The following is a 24,720-nucleotide window of genomic DNA, read 5'->3' as shown; positions in this document are numbered from 1 at the left end:
GAAACACTTATTAATACTATTACTATTAATAGCATATCCTTAGTTTAATAATATAAACACATTTTATTAAAGCGGCAAAAGAAGTTTAATTTATATCTTTAAATATAATATGCACAAAAAAAGTTTAAAATACTCAAATATGCATAAATAAATGCGTCTTTCTTAAATGCAATATTTTAATACTGAATATTTGAGTATTTGAATACATAATATTTGAATATTTAAGTATATTAAGTCAAATTATATTTGACTGTATGTAACTGTTTTGTTGTATTATATATGTTAAAGTTTGTAAATATAAAAAATGTTAATTGCCCACTGTGAACAGTGCTGATTCTCATTTGCCTTTTTTATTTTTTTATTATATTATTATATTATATTATATTTATTATATTATATTATTATATTATTATATTAATTTTTATTATATTTAACATCGAAAATCACTTTATTAATAAATTATATTTGAATATCCAAGTATATAATACTTTGAGTATTCAATTACGTAATACGTAATACTTGAGTACTTGAGTATTTGAATACTAACTATTTGAGTATTTCATATATTTAATATAAAGGTCAGAAACGGAAAAATATTTTGGCGAAGCTTGCGCGCGACTGCATCGGAATCGGGCGTGTCTGATCCCGTAACCGGATGAAAAAAAACAGGGTGCTCCGATGTGACGTAATTCTGGAGAAAGCGGACGCGTGCATGAGTGTGTGCTCCGCAAAAAGAGCGCTACGAACCACTCGTCTCTCTCCATCAATTATGTAGATTATTATTTTCTATACAATCTCTGCGTCACATTTGCGCGGAGGCGCGTAATCGTGCGCGAGACGCGACCCCGGGGCAAGTTGTGAAGGTCCTGCCGGGTTCCTTCGATGACGTCGCATAGCAGGAATCCTCTAGACAATATAATTTTATCGCGTGCCTCATTGATTCGTAATCCATGCGATGTGATAACTGCTTGTAAGATATTTGTCGAACATTCAATTATGCAGTTTAACTGTCTACTTATGAAGTTATAAAAATTGTAGATCAGATTAAATCTCCGGTGCGAGAGCTTGTAAGTTAAATCAGAGTTTAAATTAATTTTGCCTACAACTTTAATTTAAATCCAAAACACACACACACACACACACACACACACACACATATATATATACACATACATATATTTTTTAAGTATTACGATACGGTTATTAAAAAAAAAAGTTTATAAGATATTTTATATTTTATGTCAGCATATGACAAAATATAATGTAAAATATTTATCGTAAATTATTCATTCTTTGATCGTATTTTAATATTTTTATGTGGAGAATAATGACAGAAATCAATTGATGTAAAAAAGATATATAAGATGGCCTATCTAATATTCTATGTTAAAATAAATTATGAAATATCTCGTAAATTATATCGACTTTTTCATAATTATATCTTAATATTTTTATATCTAAAATAATTGAAGGAAATTACTAAGACAAGTGCGTGGAAAGATTATAATTATAATATTATTATGGGTTACCATATGTTTGTGGGGCGGTGTGTATGTATATGAGGGGGAGGATATACATAGAATATAAAAAGAGAATATTCAAAAGAATACACACACACACACACACACACACACACACACACACACACACACACACACACACACACACACCGCTTCACATACACAGAATACTATCCTGAAATAACAAACTCAAAAATGTTTAGTTTTTTAAATATTAAAGAGTTTCCACATTTTTAGGACATCCTGTACATATGTATATGCTCTCTCGGATATTTCTTTTCTTATTCCATTTTTTGACAGTTTGATTTTTTTTTACTTTTGATTTCTCATTTTTTTTTTACTTTTGATTTTTTCAGTTCCTTATTAAATAACTAGATTATCCTTGAAAAGCACAAGAAGCAGAATGCGAGATATGACGGTGTGGAGGAATAGGAAGGATATTAATAGGAAGAAAATTGTTTCGTGTAACGGTGTACGCACTCGAAGGCCAATTAAATTCACAAAATTGTTGTTCGCGATTACTTCAACAGTGACGTGAAAAGAAATCAATTATGACAACAACCAGGAATTCTCTCTTGATGACTCCCGGATGTCCATAAAGTATGATCCATAAAAGTCAAAGAAACTCGTTGTCTAGGAAATCTATAGAGTTTTTGTAAATAAACGCTATTTTATATTTGCCACTTATTACATTTTGTTATTTAAACAATATTCTCAGTTTATTACATGAATTAATTATTTTACACACACACACACACACACGCGCGCGCGCGCGCGCGCGTGTGTGTGTGTAAAATAATATATATATATATATATATATATATATATATATAATATATATTATTATAAGGAGTTATTATATATAAGGAGTTCTTTGTACATTTTGTTCATAAGGAGTAATTTTCTTGAAATTCTAAAAGAATTCATCTCTATACGAAGCAAAGCAAAATAAAGACTATGACAATATGATGTAGTAACCATTGTCCATTACAAGTTGCGTTTTTACAACAACGTTGCTTCCCACCGAGGCAATCGGAACGAAGGAAACGCGAGTTTTCTTGCAAATATAGTATTCGCTGATAGTAATAAATCGATCGATATTTCTCGACAGCAGTCACTTGTCGCGCAGCAAACCAACCACGCCCGCGGTTATACCCGCCGGCTTTACAAAAGCGCCATAAAACCACTTACGTAAACCGAGGCAGAGACATATCGCCACCATGAAATATGGTCCTCTCATGCAAAAGTAATTATTATTTATTTACAATCTAAACGTCGTGCGTTCTCTCACTCTTTAATCTAATTTTACAACGTGACTTTCCTCTAATTACGTAGGGTGCGGAACTTATTTGAAATGAACTTTGCAGACTTTATTTTGTTTATTTCCTTTATATTTATATATATTTATGTGTTTTATATACAATATTCAAAAATTTTATATAAAAATGTACAATTAAATTTGAAGTAAAATTTTTTTTAATTTTTATGCATCATCGTATTGCTTCCTTTCTCTACAAATCATGTTTGTCTCTCTTTGATATTCTTGATGTTTTTTTAATTACAGTTGTTTAAATTTTAATCTTGCTTGTATCCTATATTTATTCCTTTCCCAGGGAATTTTAGTGACTGTCATCAAACACAGAATGAGTGTCCGAGTGTCTTTACATTACCTACGAATTTTCTCACAAATCGTGTGATTCAATTGTTCCCACCTGATCTGTTGAATATAAAGTGATAAAGACTAACTAACAAACTGACAAATGCCCGAAAGGCGACAAATCACTTATTTAAAAAACTACAGTGCAATAAGCATTTTCCCGTCATTACATTATTAAATTTGATTACAAGATCTTTTTAGAAAGCACCTGCTGTGTGACGAGCCAAACATTGTAAGAACTAACGTATCAAAAACGTATTACATGTAAAAAAAAAAAGAAAAAAGATTTTATCAATCACAGCATCGTCAGACTATATTTATCTTCGTGTAACTTTGATTTTTCATGTAATCTTTTTACAGGTTGACATGACGCACCACGCCGGATTTGGCAAAGTGCAGTCTTTCGATGTAAGTAGAGAAATACTGCCCCTCTCTCTCTCTCTCTCTCTCTCTCTCTCTCTCTCTCTCTCTCTCTCTCTCTCTGTAGTGCAGAGAACAACGCACATGCGTCATATCCTGAAGTCGTCAGCGCGCAACTCGTACTTTGTAAAAGGCCTCTGTACACCTACTAGGACGCAAGTGTCTCCTTTTCGAGTGACCGCTGCCTTTTTTTTTACGAGCGCCTCGTAATTTTCCGAGAGGCTCCTTTCCCTCATCGCGCGCGACGCACTACAGAATGTGTGAACCATTGCAATTGCACCAGAATTGCCCGCAGCGTCCGAACTCTGTCGTCTGCACTCACTTTTCTCACTTATCACTTACTTTTCTCTGCACCGCGACAAGTTCGGCCCTATTCGTTGCGTTCTACGCGAAACTACAAATGTAATGTTGTTGTATTACTCTGTAATTACGTTACGAAATTGTCGATGTAACGATTGGAAAATAAAGACGAATGTCATGAAAATTAATTTCTAAGTGGCTTCATTTAAATTACGATTAAAAAAATTATAATTCAATAATACATTATTGGAATTAAAATTTTATAATAAAATAACAATGGTTAAAAATAGATTGGGAAGAATAATCGATTCATTCGAACACAATTCAAAATGAATAAATTGGTTGTAAATTATTCTTGTAACGATTGCATGAGATGACGAGATAATTACGTTTGTTTTTCTGATTATGTAATGTTGTAAATCATTTATATATCTGAATTTTATCGTTAAATCCCTCTTAACATTCCAGGTTACATGAAAACTAAAATGCCCTTCGTTGATCCCGAATATTTGCAAAAAACTTTTTTTTATTTCTTTATTGCACATAAAAATTATTTACACTTAAACATTTCTAGTAGATTTTTATTTAACAAGAATATCTGGACGTAAATAATTTTTATGCATGACTAGAAATAAAAGGCTTTTTGCAAATAAAGCTTTAAAAGAACTAACGAGGAACAACAAACATTTTATCTTTTATGTAATTTCAAATGGACTTTTATAGTAATCCTTAATTTTATTGCAAAAAAGGTAAGAGATTTAAGATATTCTAAATCTTTCTCTTTTATTAGACGAGTCAAGGCAAATACTTAAGATCGAAGAAAGGAAAGTAAGGAAAATGTGATTGATAATGGAGATAACAATGAAAGCTTAAAGCAGAAACATCGCTGCGCTCTCTCTCTTTCTTTGAATTAAAGTAATTTATTATCTTTATCGTAATAGTGATTACTTCAAGACACTGACAAGACTGACGTAATAAGAGAAACAACTTGGAGTATCGGCAAATCAAGTTTATTGTTGATTCATTCGGCGGTCCTTTCGCTCCTTGGCTTCTTCGCCAGCTTACAAGTCCAGACTTCAAGTCATACAATTTCAGAATCAACCGACACTTGATCGCCCTCACTGCAAATCTCTCACGATTACATGACGATGACGCGGAAGTGGTTCATAAGGATTTTCTTAAAAATAAATGTATATTCAGTGAAAAAATCCTTCAAAAAGATTTTTTATTCGATATATCTTTGTACTCTGAAAAATGTGTGTCATAGAGAAATTCACTTGCTAAAGTTATTAAAATTTATCACTCGTAGATTATTTTCCTTTTAAGAAGATCACATGCCGGCACATGAAGATTTGTCCAAATTTACAATGATGACTTCCATGTAACGCCAACGATTCAATGATGATCACCGTCTGATTTAAGAGGGATTCATCATTGATTAGCATACGTCAGTGCTAATACAGCAACACGGATGTCAAGCCGCTGAACGACTCTCATGTTGCATCTGGTGAACGAAGTCGGATTATTCGCAATAGGTAGTTCGTTTCGAATGAAAACGCGTCGCGCGTCTCTGACAATCGTAGGTGCGTCCCGATCCGTCGTTGGGATCATTTGATGACTCGACTTGCCAAAAAGTGACACCACTTTGCAAATTGCAAATTCGCGGAGCAGGTCGATCCGAAATATTCGTGAGAAATCAATCTGCGCGAGCGTTTTTACTTTTTTTAAGGCACATCGACGAATTAAGCAACTAACTTGTTAAAACTACGTCCGATCTACCGATTTCTAGTTTCTTAGTGCGGTTAGTCACTCTTATTCGCTTTTAATTTATTCAAGCGAAGTAAAAAGAAGAAAGGTGATTTGCGCGATCGCGTATACGTTACCTTATTTCGCGTCGTGCATCGTTACGCGTAACGCGGAAAGTGTCCCGATCTGGGACAGTCTGGCTACCCCACCCCCCACCCCCCCACCCCCGCGATCCATCGATCCCGATGGCCTCCGGCCTCTCTCCTTCTTTTTTCGCCTCACCTTCGTATGTTCTCTTAGTGCCTTCCCTTTCGGTCTTTGGTCCTCGCTACCGCCATCCGGTTGAGACCGGCAAGGTTTACTAAGAGAGCACGCGTCCAGAAACTTCAGTGCAAAACGCGCGCTCGAACTCGAAGGATTATTGGATTCCTTCATTTTGAAGAGGGACGAGAAAGAGAGTAGAGGGTGTGAGAGAGAGAAAAAGGAAAGATTCGGATTAATTCATCCCGGGATCCCGATGCGATATCTAACAAATCGAGTGTGATCTTACATGTCCTCGGCATCCGCCTAACTGTGCTCCATCGCGTTTTGGGTGTTTTTCTGACTTGGAAATTCCTGTGAAAAACGCAATGCGGGGTCGGAGTACTCTTCTAATATCGTTCGCGCTTGTAACGCTTGCAATTACAACAAGTAAGTATATTTTTAAAAACAATTTTCTTTCAAATTTTTTTTTTTTCGAAGCTCAGGATTAAAATAACTTGCACTTTATTTATTTAATATCTTGAAGTATTTTAAAGAGATCATATCTTTTTTCTTTATCGTCCTTACATACAAAAGAAGAATATATAAATTTGATGATACTTTTACAATTTTATTTATTTATTGATAATTCAATTATAAATTTAAAATAAATTAAATTATTTATTTTTAGATAAAAATTAAGAATACTATCTAGAATACACTATTTATTAAAATTACTTATTTACTTAAAATTAAATAGTAAAAAAATTATCTTTCTTATCTCTTAAAAATCTTTATAAAATTGCAAAAGTCTTTTATTTTCAGTTCACATAAAAATTATTTACAATAAGATATTTCATTAAGTAGAATCTTAAGTTAAAAAAAAATCTGTCGTTATAAATAACTTTGTGTGCAATAGAAATTATATTCTTTTTGCAAATTTTCTGAACAAATAAATACTAAAACATCATATTTTTCATATAAACTCAAATATTAGATAGAAATTTAACAGTAAAATTTAGATTTACATAAATAATTTTTGTATGTAACAAAAAATGAAAAATTATTTGCAAATAAATGTTTAAAAAGGTCAATAAGTGTTGAAATATTTTATTTAAGAAATATGATTTTATTATGATCTGATTTTAAATAAGATGATTTAAACAAATGTAAAAAAGTACGCATATTGATATAAATAGATTTTTGATTACGTTGCGTTCCGTTGATTTCCGGAGGTGAAAATGAAAACTGAATAGTACATTCAGAGAATTAAATAGTACGCAATGTGACGAAATGTGAACGTGAATGCAACGCGAAAAGTGATCTTCTGCCGATTGCATTACATCGCGTATCGGATACGCCGCGTCCTTTAAGGTTAAATTACGCCACGTGTGACTGAAGCGATCATCCTCGCAAGGACGCTACCATTTATATCGTCAATCGTGTGCATTCGCGTACATTCCGACACTACTTTAAGAATCGAGAATTATTATGTTGACGACTCGAAAAGTTTGTTTTTCACTTGCGCCTTCGAAATTGATTATATCGATTTAAGTTCTTAGCTTAGTATTAATACGAGTAATACGAATAGAAGCAAGGATAGAAAGTGAATAAGAGCATATTTTGAAAATGAATATTTTCTAAGCAAAATATGATTTACCGAAATACGTAATGTATAGTACGTTGTTGCTATAAAATAAGTCCTTCTCATCTGTCTTGAGTGAGAAAAATATTCGCTTTTTGCTTTTACCTATCCTCCATATCCAACTCGAGCTCGAGTCGCACGTGGCGCAAATGACATTTATAATATTAATATGAAAAGCAGTATTTACATATGCGAAGAATTCGCAAGATCGCGCAATTTGCATTTGCAACATTATGCTCAATCATTCGCACGATAACTGCACGTAGTTATTAACCCAATGTATCCGGGATCGTTGATTATTAATAAGACACGGTTTGTAATAATAATCCGCTTCTTAATCTCCCGTGGATCATCTTCTGTGTGCTTCTTTCTTTTTTAGCGAGCTTGAATGACTATGCAAACGACCAGTTTAGCCACGATCACAATAACGCACTGTGACCGGTCGATGATGTCAACTGATGAAACTTCCGCTTCTTTTGCTTGCCCCAATGGAACGCACTTGTCTTGCGACAAGTGAAATCGAATGTATGTTTCGATCTGTTCACAGAATGTCCGCAGAGAAGAACGTCGCCTATCAGAGAAATTTTCTGCTATACTTCCACCTTCGACGTGCAGCTACTAGCCGAGTCTATATGTCGTTGCACCACTTTGGTGCATCAAAATCATGACGTACGAAATCTCTCAATTTCTGGTAAATGCAATATCTTAATAACAGAAGAAACACTGTAATTCAATTATTTGAAACATTTCGAAATTACTGTGCTGCTGATTCTTTATTTGTATTTTTATGCAAATAAACAAATCCGATCCGAAACAATTGCAAAAAGTGATTTTAAGATTTTTTTTTGATACATTATGAGTATCAACGAATTGCAATTGATATAAATTTCAAAATTTCAAACTTAAATTTATTTTTAAAGAGATTACCGATTTATGCGTAAAATGATGTTCTAGGTATTTCTGATCTGCGAAAGTCTTTGAAAGAGATACATCCATCTCTTCAATTTGCAATTTCTATACATGATCCTGCAATGACGCTCAGAAATTCCGCTATGGTGCGACAGGAAGCTATCGCACGGATCATCGCTGTTATGAAAGAGGTATTTTCTATTGTCAGATTATCTTTTATCAGATTTCATCTTATCTCTCGTTATAAAAGATAAAATGACTCGAGAATTGAATAATCAAGTAATAAATAGTTTTAGAAATAGTTTTGTGTTTCAACATTATATAATTAAGTATTTAATAATGAATAATTAAATCGACTATTAAAGAGAAGTGTTATTTAAGATGAAGTAAAACGTGTAAATGCAAATCGCGAAAGTATACGTTGACAGGTTAACAAAAGGAAGAATTTCTCTCATTTTTCAAGGTGGATGGCGTAGAGATGAATGTGACAGCGGGATCTAAAGAGCGTCTTTATAACTTTGTCAAGAGCCTAAAAGACGAAATGATTCGAAAATCCTATGAGAAGAGGATTTTCATGGCTTTGCCTAATAGACCGGAACATTTAGCAAAGCAGTTCGATATCAAAGAGCTCATAAAGTAAGAATCGTTCTTGTCGACGTAACGTATTATTATCCATCTCTTGACGAAATATTTAACGTCTTTCAACTTTTTTTATCTTTTGATTCTTTTATTATTATTATTATTATTTTAATTAGATACATCGATTTATTTACGCTACCAACCGATTACATGACGGATGAAGACGGAGCTTTCGTTACTTTTCATCCATCGCGTCTGATGGGACTTTTCGACGTGCTGAATACAGATAGCTTAGTAGACTTGATAAGTGGATTAGGAGCACCCAAGCAAAAGATCGTGATGACCTTGCCAATTAGCGCATACAAATTTATTTTGAAGAACGAGGAGGAAAATGCTCCAAGATCAGAAACTACGGAGAAGGAGCCCGTACCAATCGACCGTAAACAGGTGCGACATTTGTTTTTCTACATTAAATTTGCTTATAAATAGTTTAACTTTAGTCTATTAAAGATTACAAGTCTGTCCTTAAATTAATCGATGCTTATTGTAGCTCTGCGAAGCTATAACCAACGGAGAATGGACCGTGGAACGAGATGAAGATCTGACAGCACCGTATGCATTTCAAAACAAAACGTGGATCGCTTTCGAAGATAAGATTTCGGTCGGAATAAAGGTTCGATTACACCGATTTCCTAGTTACTCACTCTATGTGAAAAATCAGTTGCGATGATCGCTGTTTGAGATTAAATAAAAAAAAGTCAACTCAACAGTTTATTTAATTTAAAGCGATTAACGTGTTAATCTGTAGAACGATGAAATTAATTTCAGGGGAAGTACGCGCTGCTACGAGATTTAGCGGGATTGGCGGTGCGAAATATAGAAAACGACGTGGAGACCGAATGCGAAACACCTCTCGTACAAGAAATTTATCAGTCCTTTACAGAATTTAGAAGAAAATCGAGACAAGCTGTGCTTAATGCACTGGAAGATGAGCTTCATGTATGTGAGATGATTTTCATTTTATTTCAAATTTTTAAACAATTTAACGTAATATAAATCGACATTAAGTTTAAATGGAAAGTAACAATGAACAATATTCGATAAGAAGGCTCTTAGATACCTTATAATACCTTAGATACCTTATAATTTCCTTCATTTTTTCAAATTTATATATATAAAAATTTCAGATAAATGTATATGTCGCCAATCGTGTGTCGTTATTTTTAACTTGCAACGTAACGGTTTAAAGTCAAAATAAAAAATTTTTCCTTTAAATAATTTTGGTTGAATATTTTTCGCAACAGAAATTTTTCGTGAAAGGAAGGAAAGTGATTACTATATTATTGATTTATTAAAAAGAAAAATTTAGCTCTGACTTTGAGCTGCTAGGTTGTAAGTTTGTTAAAAATAATAGCACATGTTGGAGATGTAAGTATTTATCTCTTAAATTTACATACTGTATAAATTAAAAGAAAAAAATAAAGAAGAGATTATTAGATATTTTAACATCCCTATTAAATATTGTCCGTTATTATTTCAAATATTGTCTTATCATTTTTTTCCCTTATTACTTATTTTAGAATATTAAAATATTATTGTTCAGTGCTTTTAATACTCAAAATAGGTCAAATTAACCTTCTTATTAAATTTCTATAAAGACTGTTGTTTCAAATTTTTATTTTATTAATATTAATTCTTTACGTTTATAATAATCTGTTAATTAAAATTTCAGCAAATGCAATTTTCATATCCAAACCATGCGAAAACGTCTAGCTTCCGTGTTGTTCGTGTAGTAGACACGGAGGGGCACATTAGAGCTGTACGCGAGAACACACAAACTGAATTTATCTGTAGACGGCAGGGCTATTTCGTTCATCCAAAAAGTTGCAACAGGTAGTTATTTATAGCCAATAGCAACTATAATTCTAATTTAATTCTGATTAAACCAGATTTAAAGATATCATGATAATAATTAAATTGAAATAAAATAAATAACAAACAATTTTTTTACAGATTCTATCGTTGCGTGAAATTCAATCAAGAAATTGAAGATTATTCCGTATTTGAATTTGATTGTCCAGCTGGGCTATCGTTCGACGAGCGTACCGAAGTTTGCGTTTGGCCAGGCTCGTTGCCTGAGGGTTCGCCGTGTCCTGGCAGCAGCGAAATTGCTCCTGTCGCCCCAAAGAGATTCGAATGTTCTCAACCCGGCTACTACGCGGATCCACAAAATTGTCGTTGGTTCTTCGCTTGTATGGACTTAGGTGTGCTACAATTCATGCGTAATAAATTATTCATATATTCGTACGCAGATGTATTATTTCTTATGTATTATTCAAAATCATTGAGAAAAGTGCTATAATAACAAAACATGCCGTATTATCTACTTTTTATAGTTATAATATTCGTATGGTATTTTTTATTCAAATATACCATATACACGCAAACAATATAAATTTTTATATAAACTTTAATTAAATTAACAGGTGGACCGGAATTAATGGCATTTGAATTTCGCTGCCCGTACGGCTTGGTATTTGACGAGAAGAAGTTGGTATGCGAATGGCCCTGGCTTGTTCCAGCTTGCTCGGAATCTGGATCAGCCTATACCAGAATGGAATATAACTATGGAGGATACACCGCGGGAACCTCCATTGGAGTTGGTGGCTATGTTACCGGCGGTTTACCAGAATACTCCGTTACAGCGGGAACAGGTTATTCCAACGTGGACTATTCTAAAACGAGCGATACTGATATACGTGGAACCGGCTATTTTGAAACCACTGCAGGAAATACCAATAAATATCCTGGTATCTCAACTGCCAGTGTTGGAACAGTCTCAGGACATACAAGATTGTCCGGTTCAAGCGGCATTGATCATTCAAAATCCACTGGATATGGAGGAGCAGCAGCATCTTCTGGTCCGACGAGTGGAACATATGATATACGCGTTGGCTCGATACCGCCTAGCACAATTGGCGGTAGTGGATACGCTGTATCTACTGGTCAAAGTGGCATTGGATATACTGGTCACGGTGGCACTGGATACTTCACGCCTATCGGTGGATTTAACACTGGATTTGGAAATACAGGATCATTGGGAGGAATTACCACAGGTTTTTCCAAATCTACAGTGGGAGAATATTCCGGTATCACTAATGGAAGTCATTTGACGGAGCAAGGTGTAACTTATTCGGGAAGACCTGGTTCAAGTTATTCTAGTTCAATAGGGGGAGGTTATACGGGAGGAAGCATCAGTACGGGTAATCCCATTATAGATACAGCAAGTTATTCGAAAACGTCAGGAACAAATTATTTCGGATCCACAGAATTACCGGGAACACCCATTGATGTCCACACAGGCTCTAGCCCCATATATGTCGGATCGACAAATGTGCATACAGACTCCAACGTATTTAATACCGATGGTTATTCGATTTCTACCGATATCCATTCGGGAGCAACCGGATATCAACCATCGTTCGATAAAACCGGCCCATCATTTGGAACTGTATCTTATCCTGGTGCTAGTGGCAGAGTTGAAATCGCTGGATCAACTAACAAAGAATATACGGGATCAGCTACAACAGCATATAATGGATTAACTGGTGTAGGATATTCCACTCACAAACCTGTGAGTGGAAGCGCTGGTCCTACTGGAATTGATGTTAATTTATCAATAAATTCTGGGATAGGGTCAAGCTTGCAAAGTACAACGAGTTCAGGTCGAATTTCGGAAACTAATTTCATTGGCGATACTTCGAAATCTGGTCACACAGCCTCCGATATTACTTCTGGATCAACAGGTATTTCTTCGACAGATTACAAATACAACGAGGAAGGATATACGATTCCTGTATTCATTCAACACGAAGAACCGGTATATCCTTCGATCGAAACAACAGGAACTGGAGTGAAAAGTCACGTTGGAACCACTGGAACTAGCGGAGTTGATTTAACAAGCGGCTATGGAAAAACTGATTTTGCGAGACCTAATTTAAACATCAGTATTTTCGGTAATGAGATTCCTACCGGTTATGCTCAGAAAAACACTACTAGTGCAATCCAGACTGGGAGCAGTATAGACGGAAGTATTCTTACCAGTAATTCTTTTTCGGGAGCGGTGTTTAGTCACGGAAATGTTCCTGGAGCGGTATCAACTCCTGCCATTAATCAGGGTACTATTTTAACTGGAAATGCTCAACCTGGTTACATCGCTACCTCTTCCATAACATCAGGATATGTAACTAACAATGGAGTGAAGAATGTAAATATTGAATCAGCCAGTCCAGGAACCTTATTATATGGAACGCCGACTCCTGCAATTTCAGTGAACGGTCCTTCGACAGCCGGTGTCATTTTGAAAGGCGATTCTACTCCGGGTGTCATTATTTCTGGACAAACTGCTCCTGGAATCTCTATAACAGGTTCCGTTCAACCAGGCTCAACCACTAAATGGTATGAGTCGCAATCAACTTATAGTATTAGCGGGGGTCCTTCGAGTGGATCGGTCACCTCAATTTCGAGCAGTACCCCGAGCGAAGGCCTGATACCAACAGGTCCTCAGAGTTACAGTAAAACTGATGGGCATGGTACCACGTATAACGTTGCTTGCAAGTATTCAGAGAAAGACATTCCAGATTATAGGCCAACCAGCTCTATTCTTCCCGACTCAATTATACCTGGTGATAGAATAGAAGGTACCGGAAGTGGTATCTATCCCGGTTCTATCTTTGAAGGATCAACTACCGCCGTTCCAGGATATTCGCCGACTAAATCGGTCGTATTTACACCACGAGGATTTACAAAGACTAGTCCGACTAGGACAGGTATAACCACCGCCGTTCTTGGTGGTGGCGGCAGTTACTCGGTAAGTGCCGGCGATCGTCGGCCTACTTATAGTCCTGACAATATCAGCGAAAAGGCATTTGAAGGGAACGTAGCTGGGTATACCAAGACATCATCCATTGGTGGTACCGTCGGTCTGTCCACTTTAACTCCACTTGGCTATTCCTCGACGACCCCTTCAAATCGCATCACCGTACAGTCAGCTTCTTCCGGCTATTCATATCCCAAGCCAAACATCCAATTTGGAACTAGTGGCGCCAGATTCCCTTCAACACAAATTGCGCCGGAGGCAAATAATTTACCAGTCACAACGTCGCCATCATTCTCGAGCCGCTTCCCAATTCCAACGGTTCCATCTGTAATTTATACCACTGAACATCCAGAAGTATATAAAACTACTCCTTTCGAATCATCTAAGATCCCAGCATCTGTATCGACCGTTAGACCTGTCAGTAGCATTGATTATAATACAGTAATCTCTTCGACCACTATTCCAGTATCGGTATTCACAGATAATCGATTTACACAACAACCGACAAGCGGTTCGCAAACCGCATCAGTACCCACCTCTAGTTTTGGTTTAGGTGTGCCTTTCCAACGGACCGATTCGAGCGGTCAGACGGGCTATAGCTCCTCGTTAGGATATCTTCCTGCAAAGTCGACTGAATCTGATGCGACCGCATCCACCAGGAAGTACGACACGTCCACGATAACCGCGCGACCAGATTATATTGGAATAACGTACAAAAAACCTTCATCAACCTCTGACGTTACATATGAAGGGCTACCTTCCTCGTTTCAATCGCCTACCACGTTCAGGCCTTCCAGTATATATTATTCCAGCCAAGGAACCACTCCGTCTTCCCTAGGAACAATCCCTAGTAGTGGCTCTCCAACAAACTTGGATATTTCAAGAGATAAGATCGACAAGTTAATTACAAATTATAACAGAGGCACTGTTAAGTACACATCAACTGAGTACGACATCTATGCGGGCTCAGGATTCGGTTCAACTAAGAAATTTACTTCATCACTGTCACCCACAAAACCCTCGTTTTCTGTGAAAACCGACAGTGATTTTGCCATCACAACACCATTCGGTAGTCGCCCTACAACATTTTCATACGAAGTTACCACAAAGTCTCCCGAAGGCAAGGGTAAAGTCATTATTAAGTGGAGCGATCTTCATCCACTTCTTTTGGGTAAACTTGGTGCAGAGTGCACATGCAAAGCCGATCCCTTCGCCAATATTCGCGGTCCAGCAAGGAAATTGATTGAATCTTCCAGAGGCAAAGTGGATTTGGCTAACTATGACGATTCTGAGATCTATGTTGATCTTGGAAACGAATCTTCGGAAGAAGACTATTCTTCTAATTCTGACGATTTTCCAGCACAACCTTTTAAGATTAGTGTACCGAAAACGACCAATCTGCCATCATCTTATTTACCTGCAACAGATACCAAAACATCTACGAAAAGTGGTGAACCTAGTTTAAATTATCGAATGGGTAAAAAGCTAAAATACGACGAGGAATACGAGGAAGAATACGAAAGAGAAAAAGAAGAATATGATGATCCCGATCAAATAATAAATGGCGTCACTGATTGCGCCAGGCCAGGCCTGTTCAGACATCCCGGACTTTGTAATAAGTTCTACGCTTGCCACTGGGATCAATGGAAAAAGAAATTTACGCTTCATATCTTTAATTGTCCCATTCACTTAACATTCGATTCAAACGCGGGCGCGTGCAACTGGCCAAGTAAGGGACCAGCTTGCCAAGCTGATAATTTATTAGTGTAAATTCGTCATTAAACACTTACCGGTCGATATCTCAATGTCTTCTCTGTACCCTTGGTGTTTCTTTAAAAATTTTTTTTGTACATAACGAAGAAAAGTCAAGGTCTAATTGTACATGCTAAAGTTATTATATTTTTTTAGATCACTTAGTTCGGAAGATCAATTTGCTATTACATACAATGAAATGTTGCATGAGTGCAGTAGTATATCATTAAAAATTGAGCGATTGGTACTTTCACGCGGATTGGGTCTCCCGGCCTTGGGTTTCTTTTGGAGTTATCTTGACACCCAGATCCCTAAACGTTTGCATTGAATAGCGTCGATAAATATCTTATTAAAGTGAATCCTCTAGCATAGAGAATAGACTCTTGTTAAGAAGATGGTAACTTGATGTGATGCAAGAAGAAGGCTAAATCCAAGGCGATCGAGATCCTATAAGAAAGCGTCGTCAAAGTGAAAGTAGTTCGTGTTCATCGATCCAAATCGCGAAAAACCAACACTCAATATCAACGTACATATTCTGATATCTCTATATTCTGAATCTATGTAAAAGATATTGAAATGAGTCGCTTGATAAAAAAATCCATCTATTATTTATTAATGTATATGACAGTAACGTATTAAGTATGTTTTCATACTGATAAAATCATTAATACATAATCGAACTTTGAGAATACAAATAAATAATAAGAGGCTCGTCATAATTTAATTTTTAAATATTATTTATTTCATGGTGATTTTAGATTCGAAAATTAATTATTAAGAGAGATGCACAGTCTCTCATGTAACAAGATATTCCTTTACCATGGTGGCTCATTTACGTTACCTTTCGCCATTTTTTTCGTAATAATATCGAGATAATACGTACAGCGTGATTGATATTCTTTCCAGTCAACACTTTTCTTCCTGGGTGCTCACAATTTCCTGATATTTCTAAAATAATTATTCGAATGTTTCTTATATACTACGCATAAGCTTGCTTTGATTTTCCGTTTCCATTTAATTTTATGTATTCCTACAAGATATAATTTATTTCGTCGCTTATTATAAGGAAATGTAGCGATACACATTAACATATATTCTTTCTATGAACTTTTGACAGCGCTTTAATTACCGTGCCATTTGTCAAGCGGTTAATTAAGTACTGTTACAACTTTATAATAAATAATAAATTGCGCGATCAAAATGTGCATTACTATTTATTATACATACACTGACCTTTATCTTTCTATTGGCATATTATAATTAAATAAAAATGTTATTATAGAAACAGATATGAGGAAGTCTGAGGAAAAAAAAAACGGTAAGCGTTGATGATTATCTTAAATATATATTATATTCCTTTGTATAAAATTACATGTTTTCGCTTTTAAAGTCTTTCAATTTGATAATAAAACTAAACGTTGTCTTCAAAAGAATACATTAACTCCATTAATGTTTTTCAAAATTTATTATCCCGTTGTATCCCGTTGCATTTGGATGCTGATATCAGAGGAAAAAAGTCTTATGACAGCTTATTACTCTCGAAACTTGCTTTCCTCTCACTGATAGGTGGTGGTAAAAACAAGTTGTTATTCTGTCACTACCTAGCTGGTTAACTTGCCAATCGGCGATTGGAGAGGGGCCGCGATTACCAATCAGAGAGCACTCGCCGCGGCTGAAACTGAGACGCAAAATGAAAGAAAAGGCTGGTGCCGACTTACGATTCACTAGTTCGGGCTAGGAGGTGATATAAAGGCGTACAGGAGTCCGATTCAATCTGATTTGCCTGTAACATCAACTGAGGGGGCCAGGCTGGAAATCCGTTGCTGCCGCACCACTTTTTACCATCATGTAAGTCTATTGTTTATTTTACTAACGTTTAATATATGACGAAATAAATTAATTATTTCTCCTTAACTTTACATTGATTGTATTTTTTATTCTTTTGTTTTTCCAGTATTATATCAAAAATTTTTTCTGTATATATATATATATATATATATATATATATATATATATCAATAAATATATAAATTTAATAAATTTAATATTATTCTCCCGGTTTACGAGTCAATCTTAAATTTTGATAATTTCACTTTTTTACTACTTTAATTTTTAATATTTACAATAATGTACAAATAATTCTTAAAAATATTTTTCAATGAAAATTAAATTTTAAGAATTGAATCTTTCCCTTGCATTTGTTTTATTGTTTATCACATCATATACAAATAATTTCTGAAAAGTTTTTTTACTAAATATAAAAAAAGTTATAATTTTAAGAATCACATCTGTCATATCACATCTTTCTGTTTCTTATAACTATCTTGTAATAATAAAATAATAATGATCATTTTGTTATTTATTTCTACAATAAAAATAGAAAAATTCATTTAATAAATGTAATGTAGTACGTGAAACTGTGTAAAAAGATTTACAACAAATATAACAATGCTAATCAGAGTTTGTCATATTACGTAAGTGCAAAAAATAAAAATGCGATAATCGTCGACCTTGCAACCGGCTTCATTTTGCAGTTCCGAGTTATTAATAAATCATAATACAAATGATCTCATTGCGATTACTAAAAAAACTCTAAGTTTTTCCGATATATATTGTTATCACATTGTTAAAAGACAAGTTCAAAATGTCAACAAACTACGCAGCACGTTTCGCTCTGATAATCAACAGTTCGACTTTTAGCTCCAATCGTGCGTATCAATTTATTTCCTTTGGCAAAAGATGAGATCTGTTTAATTTTTTAAATAAATTTTACATGTTATATTCAAAAAAGTATTGAGAAATCTCTCCAAACTTTTCAAACGTACCATTTACAAACGTATAATTTAATATTATACGTAAACATATTATGAACATTTAACATGTAATTACAAATAATACGATCAATATATTTATTTAAACACAAGGCATTTCAAATAGCAGTTTATGAAAATTGTCATTAAAAGGGCTAAGAAAAAAAATTTTTATATTTTTATACAAAAATGTTAAAATTAACTTTTAAGTGTCGTCGCACTCTTCTAAGTATTAAACAATTTTATGAGATTTTTTTTTTTTTATAGAATTTTATAGAAAACTTTTCACATATTTACATAAAACTTTTAATATATTTGTTCAAGTTATTATTTTGTATCATTACTATAATTTTTAATGACATTTGCACACATAAAACGAGAAAAATGTTAGAAAATAGAAAATAAAGGATTGGCGATAATTTGATGAAAAGAGAAAGGAGAGAGAGAGAGAGAGAGAGAGGAAATGAAAGATTCATACAGAAGAGAGGACGAGCTTGGAGAAGTAGCCGCGAGCAGTGAAAGTAGCGCAAACCACCGACTGAACTTTACCGAGAATGGTCACATTGGTGATTATAAACGTCAGCCGAGCGAAGAAAAAGAAGCGATACGAGCGTAAAAAATTCCTTCGCACGCCCACGTGAATGCATTGCGCAATAATGTGTTGTCGTCTCGTCCGCGTTAATGCTAATCTCGGTATCGTTTTTCGCGTAATTTCAAACCGATTCGTAACTCAATCTTTCTCACCTTGGATTAATTCGTGGAAGTACTGTATAGGAAAACTCAATTGTAATCAATTCAACGCTTCTTCTTCAATTTCTATCTCTACTCAAAAGAATAAAATTTTTCCTTAACAAATTAAAAATCTTGCTTTAGAAAGAGTCAATTTTATTTTTAAATTCACATTTTACGGATAAACATATTAATTTAAGGTTTAGCTAGCAAGAAATTTAACAAAATGTCAAATTTAACAAATTTGTAAATTATTAAATTTGACATTTATATTAATACATGACATTTATATCATTATGTAATGATATAATAATAATAATAATAATGATATATATAATAATTATATATATATATAATCTTAATAATTTTAATTATTTTAATTTATACATATATAATTTATATGTAATAAATATTATATACAGCACTAAAATACTCAATTGTATGCGCGTATAATTTCTTTGAAGATTTTTTTAAATCAAATTTGCAATAAATTTATTTTTTATTATTCATGCATTTGTAAGATCAAATTGAGCTTTGCCGATTAATATAAATATTTATATAAATAGGGTGGTGTGGGTGGTGCTGATATTGGCAGTGGCCGCGTTGACCGATGCAGCGGTACCAGATCCACCGGAAAGATCTGGCATCACCACGATCGGCTCCAAAAAATTGGCAACTGCCGCCGATTGCGCCGGCCTTGTCGCTTTCTCTGCTATCCAAGGATCGGTGAATGTGAGTTAACAATCAAATAATCTTGAATTAAAATAAAATAAATAGAAATATACATGTCAAAAAAAATTTTTTAAATTTAATTAAATTAATTTAAGAAATAACGAAATAAATATCAATTTTCATCGAACAAGAGTAGAAGAATTTTATGATGAAGAGAATAAATAGATCTAGTTCCTCATTCACAATTTTTAAATAAAACAGTTTTAAATTTTATAATTTCTGTATATATTTAAAAAACAATGTATATACATATATATATATATATATGTGTGTGTGTGTGTGTGTGTGTGTGTAATAAATCTGTACAGGAAGCTAAGCTTGTTCTCGCTGAAACACTAGTGGATAAAGGAGTTGGTTACGCGGCAGAAACAGGGATCTTTACCACGCATTGTCCAGGCCTCTATCAATTCAGCTTCGCCGGATACGGTAGCACGGATCTGCGGCTGACACTGAAACGCAAACTAAATAAGTCCGACAGTTGGAGAACAATCATCAGTGCTGGCCCAGGCGGAGGGAGCAATCTCATCTTATTGGATGTCGAAGCCGGTGATCAACTTGCCGTCTTCGTTGAATCGGGAAAAATCACCGATGGAGCCAGCTTCACGGGCCACCGTGTTTATAAAAGATAAGCTAGATCATTAAACAAGAATCTTGAACAAGTTTAAAATATCTATCATTAGGAAACAATAGACACAAAATCAAAACTAAATTTATAAATTAAAACTAAACCTAAAAAAATTCTTGATATATCAAAATTGAAATGTTTAATTAAAAATTTTTATATATAGTTTTTAATATAAATAAGGTGTGTTAAATCAGATAAAATTTAATCTTTTAAAAAATTTAATTTGAGTAAAAAATGATATTTGTAATAAAATTCTGAATGGTCAATTATAGTAACACATTTTAAAATCTTCAGATATTATTCCATTGAGTTTATAAAAAAAATATAATGCCGTGTTCTTAAATTAATAAATTGTTAAATGCATTTAAAAGCACTTAAAAAAAAAAGAAAAAAAAAGAAAACGCTTTTGCAAAATCCAAGTTTTTTTTTTTCTACAAACAAGAATTTTCTTATGTGCTAAACTAGAGTTCCTAATTCGTAGTTCTAAAACTTCTCAATGAACTTAACATTCTGTGATAGCTATTTTCTTCGCCTATTTGTTTAAAATGATCAAAATCATTGATTTTATAATTTCTTTAGGTGGAAAGAAAATATCCAATTATTCCATAAGTCAACACAAACTTCCTCGGTTTTCAGCTTTCGCTTTGTATTCTTCCGGTCTTTCTAGCATTTTTTATTTATATTAACTTTCCCCTCGTCTCGATTTGTTTTTCTCGATTACTTTATTGCTTCCTTATTTTCTTTGCTATAATAACGCAATTAAAAATCAACTTTCTCTCTTCAGCATTTATTCCTTTTTTTTCTATATCTCTTTAATTACATTTCTAAAACTTTCTGATGTTTATTATTTCTCATGTTTTTTTCTTCTGTCTTTTTCTTAATTATTATGTCAACTTAATTAGATCTTTATACTTTCTTGATCAATCTATCTTTGCCTCTTTTCTATCTCTTTAACGCTTTCTTCATTTAAAGATTTCTATCTTCTTATTAGACTTTTTGAGTTTTAACTTTTTAAATTTTTCTTTTATTATAAGCTTTATCTTTTTCATTTTTATACATTATACTTTTATTAGCTTTAAAAAAATTTTTGTTATCTGGCTTTATCATTCTTCTATCATATTTTGGTTTACTTTTCTCTTTTTATTTCCTTTTAATTCTTTACATATCGTTGCCTTTATTAACAATTTTTATCTTCATTATGCTTAATTTCATTATCTTTATTATTCTTTTTTTTTTATACTGGTCTTTCATATTTCTTCATCTTTTTTTAGTCTTTTTTCTAGCTGATGCATTAAATCTGAATTTCTTCTACTTCTTTTTCTTCTGTTTCTCGTCATATCTTTTCTCTTTTATTACTTTTATATAACTTTTTCTTTTATTTCCATTTCTATTTTCAATCTAGTCCATTTATATTGCTTGGCTATTCTTTTCTCTTTTCGTCTTCATGTTTCTGTCTGTATCCATCATTCTATTAATCTATCTGTTTATCTATCCATCTGTATACCTATTTATCTATCTCTTTCATTCTATAATGCTAATGTTATGTTCGCCTGCTATCACAACAGTTATGTCAGAGAGAAGACTTGTAGAATTGGCAGAAAATGAAAAAGAGAGAAGAGAGAAAAGGAAGAAAAAGAGGAAAAAGAAAAGGAAATTGTGGCAATGAAGCAAAAAAAAAAATAGCGATCGACCAGATAACAACGGAGAATGTGCGCGTGCGCGAAACTATACGAACAGTGCGAATTATTTTTCTGTTTTTTACTAAATTTATCAATGTAAGAAACGTTAATGCGATGAATAAAGTTGTATACACATATTTTTTATCTATAACAAAGTTTCGGCTGAAAGCCACTCGCATTCTTAATTCTGAATAATAAAAACTTGATATCATAGGCTTCTTTGGAAGGGAACAAAGAGAGATTTTTATATCATCAAATATTGAGTTCTACTTTTCCACTTTCCAATCCTTCATAATGTTTAAGTAAAGGATATACTTCTTCTTCAAGGAATTCGTCCACCTGCTCGGGCGCTCTACCAATAAAAGTAGATGGTTCTAACAAATCATCCAGTTGCGATAAGATTGGCGTAAAGTACGAATCATTCATTATTCTTTCAACCAAATCATTATCCAAGCCATGTTGCTTCACTTGTGCTCCGGCTTGTTGTGCCAGTACGCGGATCTTTTCATGGCAAACCTAAGGCAAATATACAAATGATATATATATATATATATATATAGAAATTGTTTTTTAAATAATCTAAATTTAAACTATCTAATACCTGCAATTTCTTATTTGAACTATTAAAGTTACAGAGAGAGTTACAAAAAAATGATTAAGAATTATTATTAATCAATTACTTATAATTAATTTTATTTCTAAATATCTTCGTTAAAAAACAAATTATTTTGAAAAGACATTAAGAGCATCGTGTACCTGTCTATCACCGCCAGCTTTCACCATAGCCATGATTATATTTTCCGTGGACATGAAGGGCAGTTCCTGCAAAACATGTCTAGTGATGACTTTGGGATAAACAACCAATCCCTCTGTGATGTTCTGAAGAGTCATTAGAATCGAATCAGCTGATAGAAAAGCTTCTGCCAGAACTAGCCGGCGATTCGCTGAATCGTCCAACGTTCGTTCCATCCACTGGGTTGCCGCAGTATGAAGGGTATTATTTACGAGGAACATCAAGTAACGTGCCACACTGCAACATCTTTCGGAGCGCATTGGGTTTCGCTTATAAGGCATCGCGCTGGAACCTATTTGTGTGTTTTCGAAGGGTTCCTCGATTTCCTTCATGTTAGCAAGAAGACGAAAATCGGTGCAAATCTAAAAAAATTAAAAAAAAAAAAGATCAAGATTCAAGATTTTGCAATGACTTCATAAAGGAAGACAAGATGGATGATCAATCTCTCAAGTCATCATATGGTTACATAACTAATATGGATACAACTGCATCATTTCAAGGGGCTCACCTTGTGAACAGTTGCACCGAGTGAACTCAAAACGTTCAAACATTCAATGTCAACTTTTCTGCTGTAGGTCTGTCCGGTGACAGTGTAATATTTCTCGAAACCAGCCATTTTAGTCACGAGAGCGTCCAATTGCTTTACCTTCTCTTTATTGCCTGTTGATAGTTCAACAATTATTATAAAAAATCTGAATTTGAAAATTAAAAATGCTACCTGTGCACTCTGACCGTTTACTTCTTTCAATTTTTAGTTTAACCATCGTAATTGTCTCATCTCTCTTTCTCAAATTTCAAAATCAAAATAAAAATTCTACAATTATTTATGGATCCTCCTTTTTACTTAAAATCACATTAAAAATATCAACATTATGTATTAGTTATTTTACATATGTTTTTCCGATAAAATAAAATAAATAGCAATTATCCAAGAATTGCAAATCAAAAGATTAAATAAGCCGACCATTAAAGAGTTGAAGAAAAGACGCTTGAGTGCCGGTAGTGCCTTTAACCCCGCGGAATCTCAAATCATTCCTGGCGCGACGGATAGCTCTCTCGTCCATCAGCAAGTCCTGTAACCAGAGCGTTGCCCTTTTGCCGACTGTCGTTAATTGCGCGGGTTGAAGGTGAGTAAAGCCCAAAGTGGGCAGACTGCGATTTTCACGAGCGAATTTTGCGAGACGCTGGATTACGCTGGCTAATTTTGGAAGCAACATGTCGAAACCTTGACGGAGCACTAAGAGATCCTATAAAAAAAAAAAAAAAGATAATATATAAATATATTAAATTACTCCGAGTAATTTATTTAAGTCAAAGTGTATACAGAGATGTAACGGTAACAATCGCTTATCTTAGTAATTAAAAGTTTAATTATATCTCATGCTAAAGATAAATAAAAAAAAAAAATATTTTTAAGATAGTAGAATAAAATGAAAGACATACTGTATTATCGCCCACGTAGCAACTGGTAGCACCAAGATGGATAATAGGCGCAGCTAGGGGACATTGTTCACTAAAAACATGAACATGCGCCATCACATCGTGCCTCGTCACTTTTTCTTCTTTGGCAGCAGCCTCGAAGTCGATATCGTCCACATGAGCTTCCATTTCAGCGATCTGTTCTGGCTTAATCGCTAAGCCGAGCTCCTGAAAAATTATTAACAAACATTTTTCTGATACCAATCTTAAAATTCGCACTGCTATT

The 24,720-nt window shown here is 34.0% G+C and overlaps 3 protein-coding genes across 3 annotated transcripts in view; 2 read left to right on the top strand and 1 right to left on the bottom strand.

Annotated features, from left to right (window-relative positions):
- The first annotated feature begins 5,468 nt into the window (after positions 1–5,468).
- LOC105429939 (uncharacterized) lies at positions 5,469–16,848 on the top strand. The gene is made up of 10 exons (XM_089073758.1): positions 5,469–6,333; positions 8,076–8,219; positions 8,483–8,628; positions 8,901–9,073; positions 9,193–9,463; positions 9,567–9,689; positions 9,845–10,015; positions 10,749–10,909; positions 11,030–11,280; positions 11,503–16,848. The coding sequence occupies exons 1-10, from the start codon at positions 6,273–6,275 to the stop codon at positions 15,663–15,665; spliced, it is 5,664 nt and encodes a 1,887-aa protein (XP_088929884.1). The 5' UTR covers positions 5,469–6,272; the 3' UTR covers positions 15,666–16,848.
- Positions 16,849–17,077: 229 nt separating this feature from the next.
- On the top strand, positions 17,078–22,479 carry C1q-VP (C1q-like venom protein). Its single transcript, XM_011643200.3, has 3 exons — positions 17,078–17,495; positions 19,753–19,918; positions 20,227–22,479. Coding segments are annotated over exons 1-3 (489 nt in total). The 5' UTR covers positions 17,078–17,493; the 3' UTR covers positions 20,548–22,479.
- Adsl (adenylosuccinate lyase) overlaps positions 21,927–24,720 on the bottom strand; it is a 29,090-nt gene continuing 26,296 nt past the window's right edge. The window contains exons 2-6 of the mRNA XM_089073760.1: positions 24,459–24,662; positions 23,980–24,262; positions 23,524–23,675; positions 22,979–23,377; positions 21,927–22,738 (exon numbers count right to left, since the gene is read on the bottom strand). Coding sequence (XP_088929886.1) covers positions 22,475–22,738; positions 22,979–23,377; positions 23,524–23,675; positions 23,980–24,262; positions 24,459–24,662 — 1,302 coding nt within the window. The 3' untranslated portion in view covers positions 21,927–22,474. The remainder of the gene's footprint in view (positions 22,739–22,978; positions 23,378–23,523; positions 23,676–23,979; positions 24,263–24,458; positions 24,663–24,720) is intronic.

This window comes from Pogonomyrmex barbatus, unplaced genomic scaffold (assembly GCF_055798465.1).
Source record: "Pogonomyrmex barbatus isolate J1 unplaced genomic scaffold, ASM5579846v1 scaffold15, whole genome shotgun sequence".
Taxonomy (NCBI): Eukaryota; Metazoa; Arthropoda; class Insecta; order Hymenoptera; family Formicidae; genus Pogonomyrmex; species Pogonomyrmex barbatus.
The sequence above is the reverse complement of the archived record's forward strand: the minus strand, read 5'-3'. Positions and strand labels throughout refer to the sequence as shown.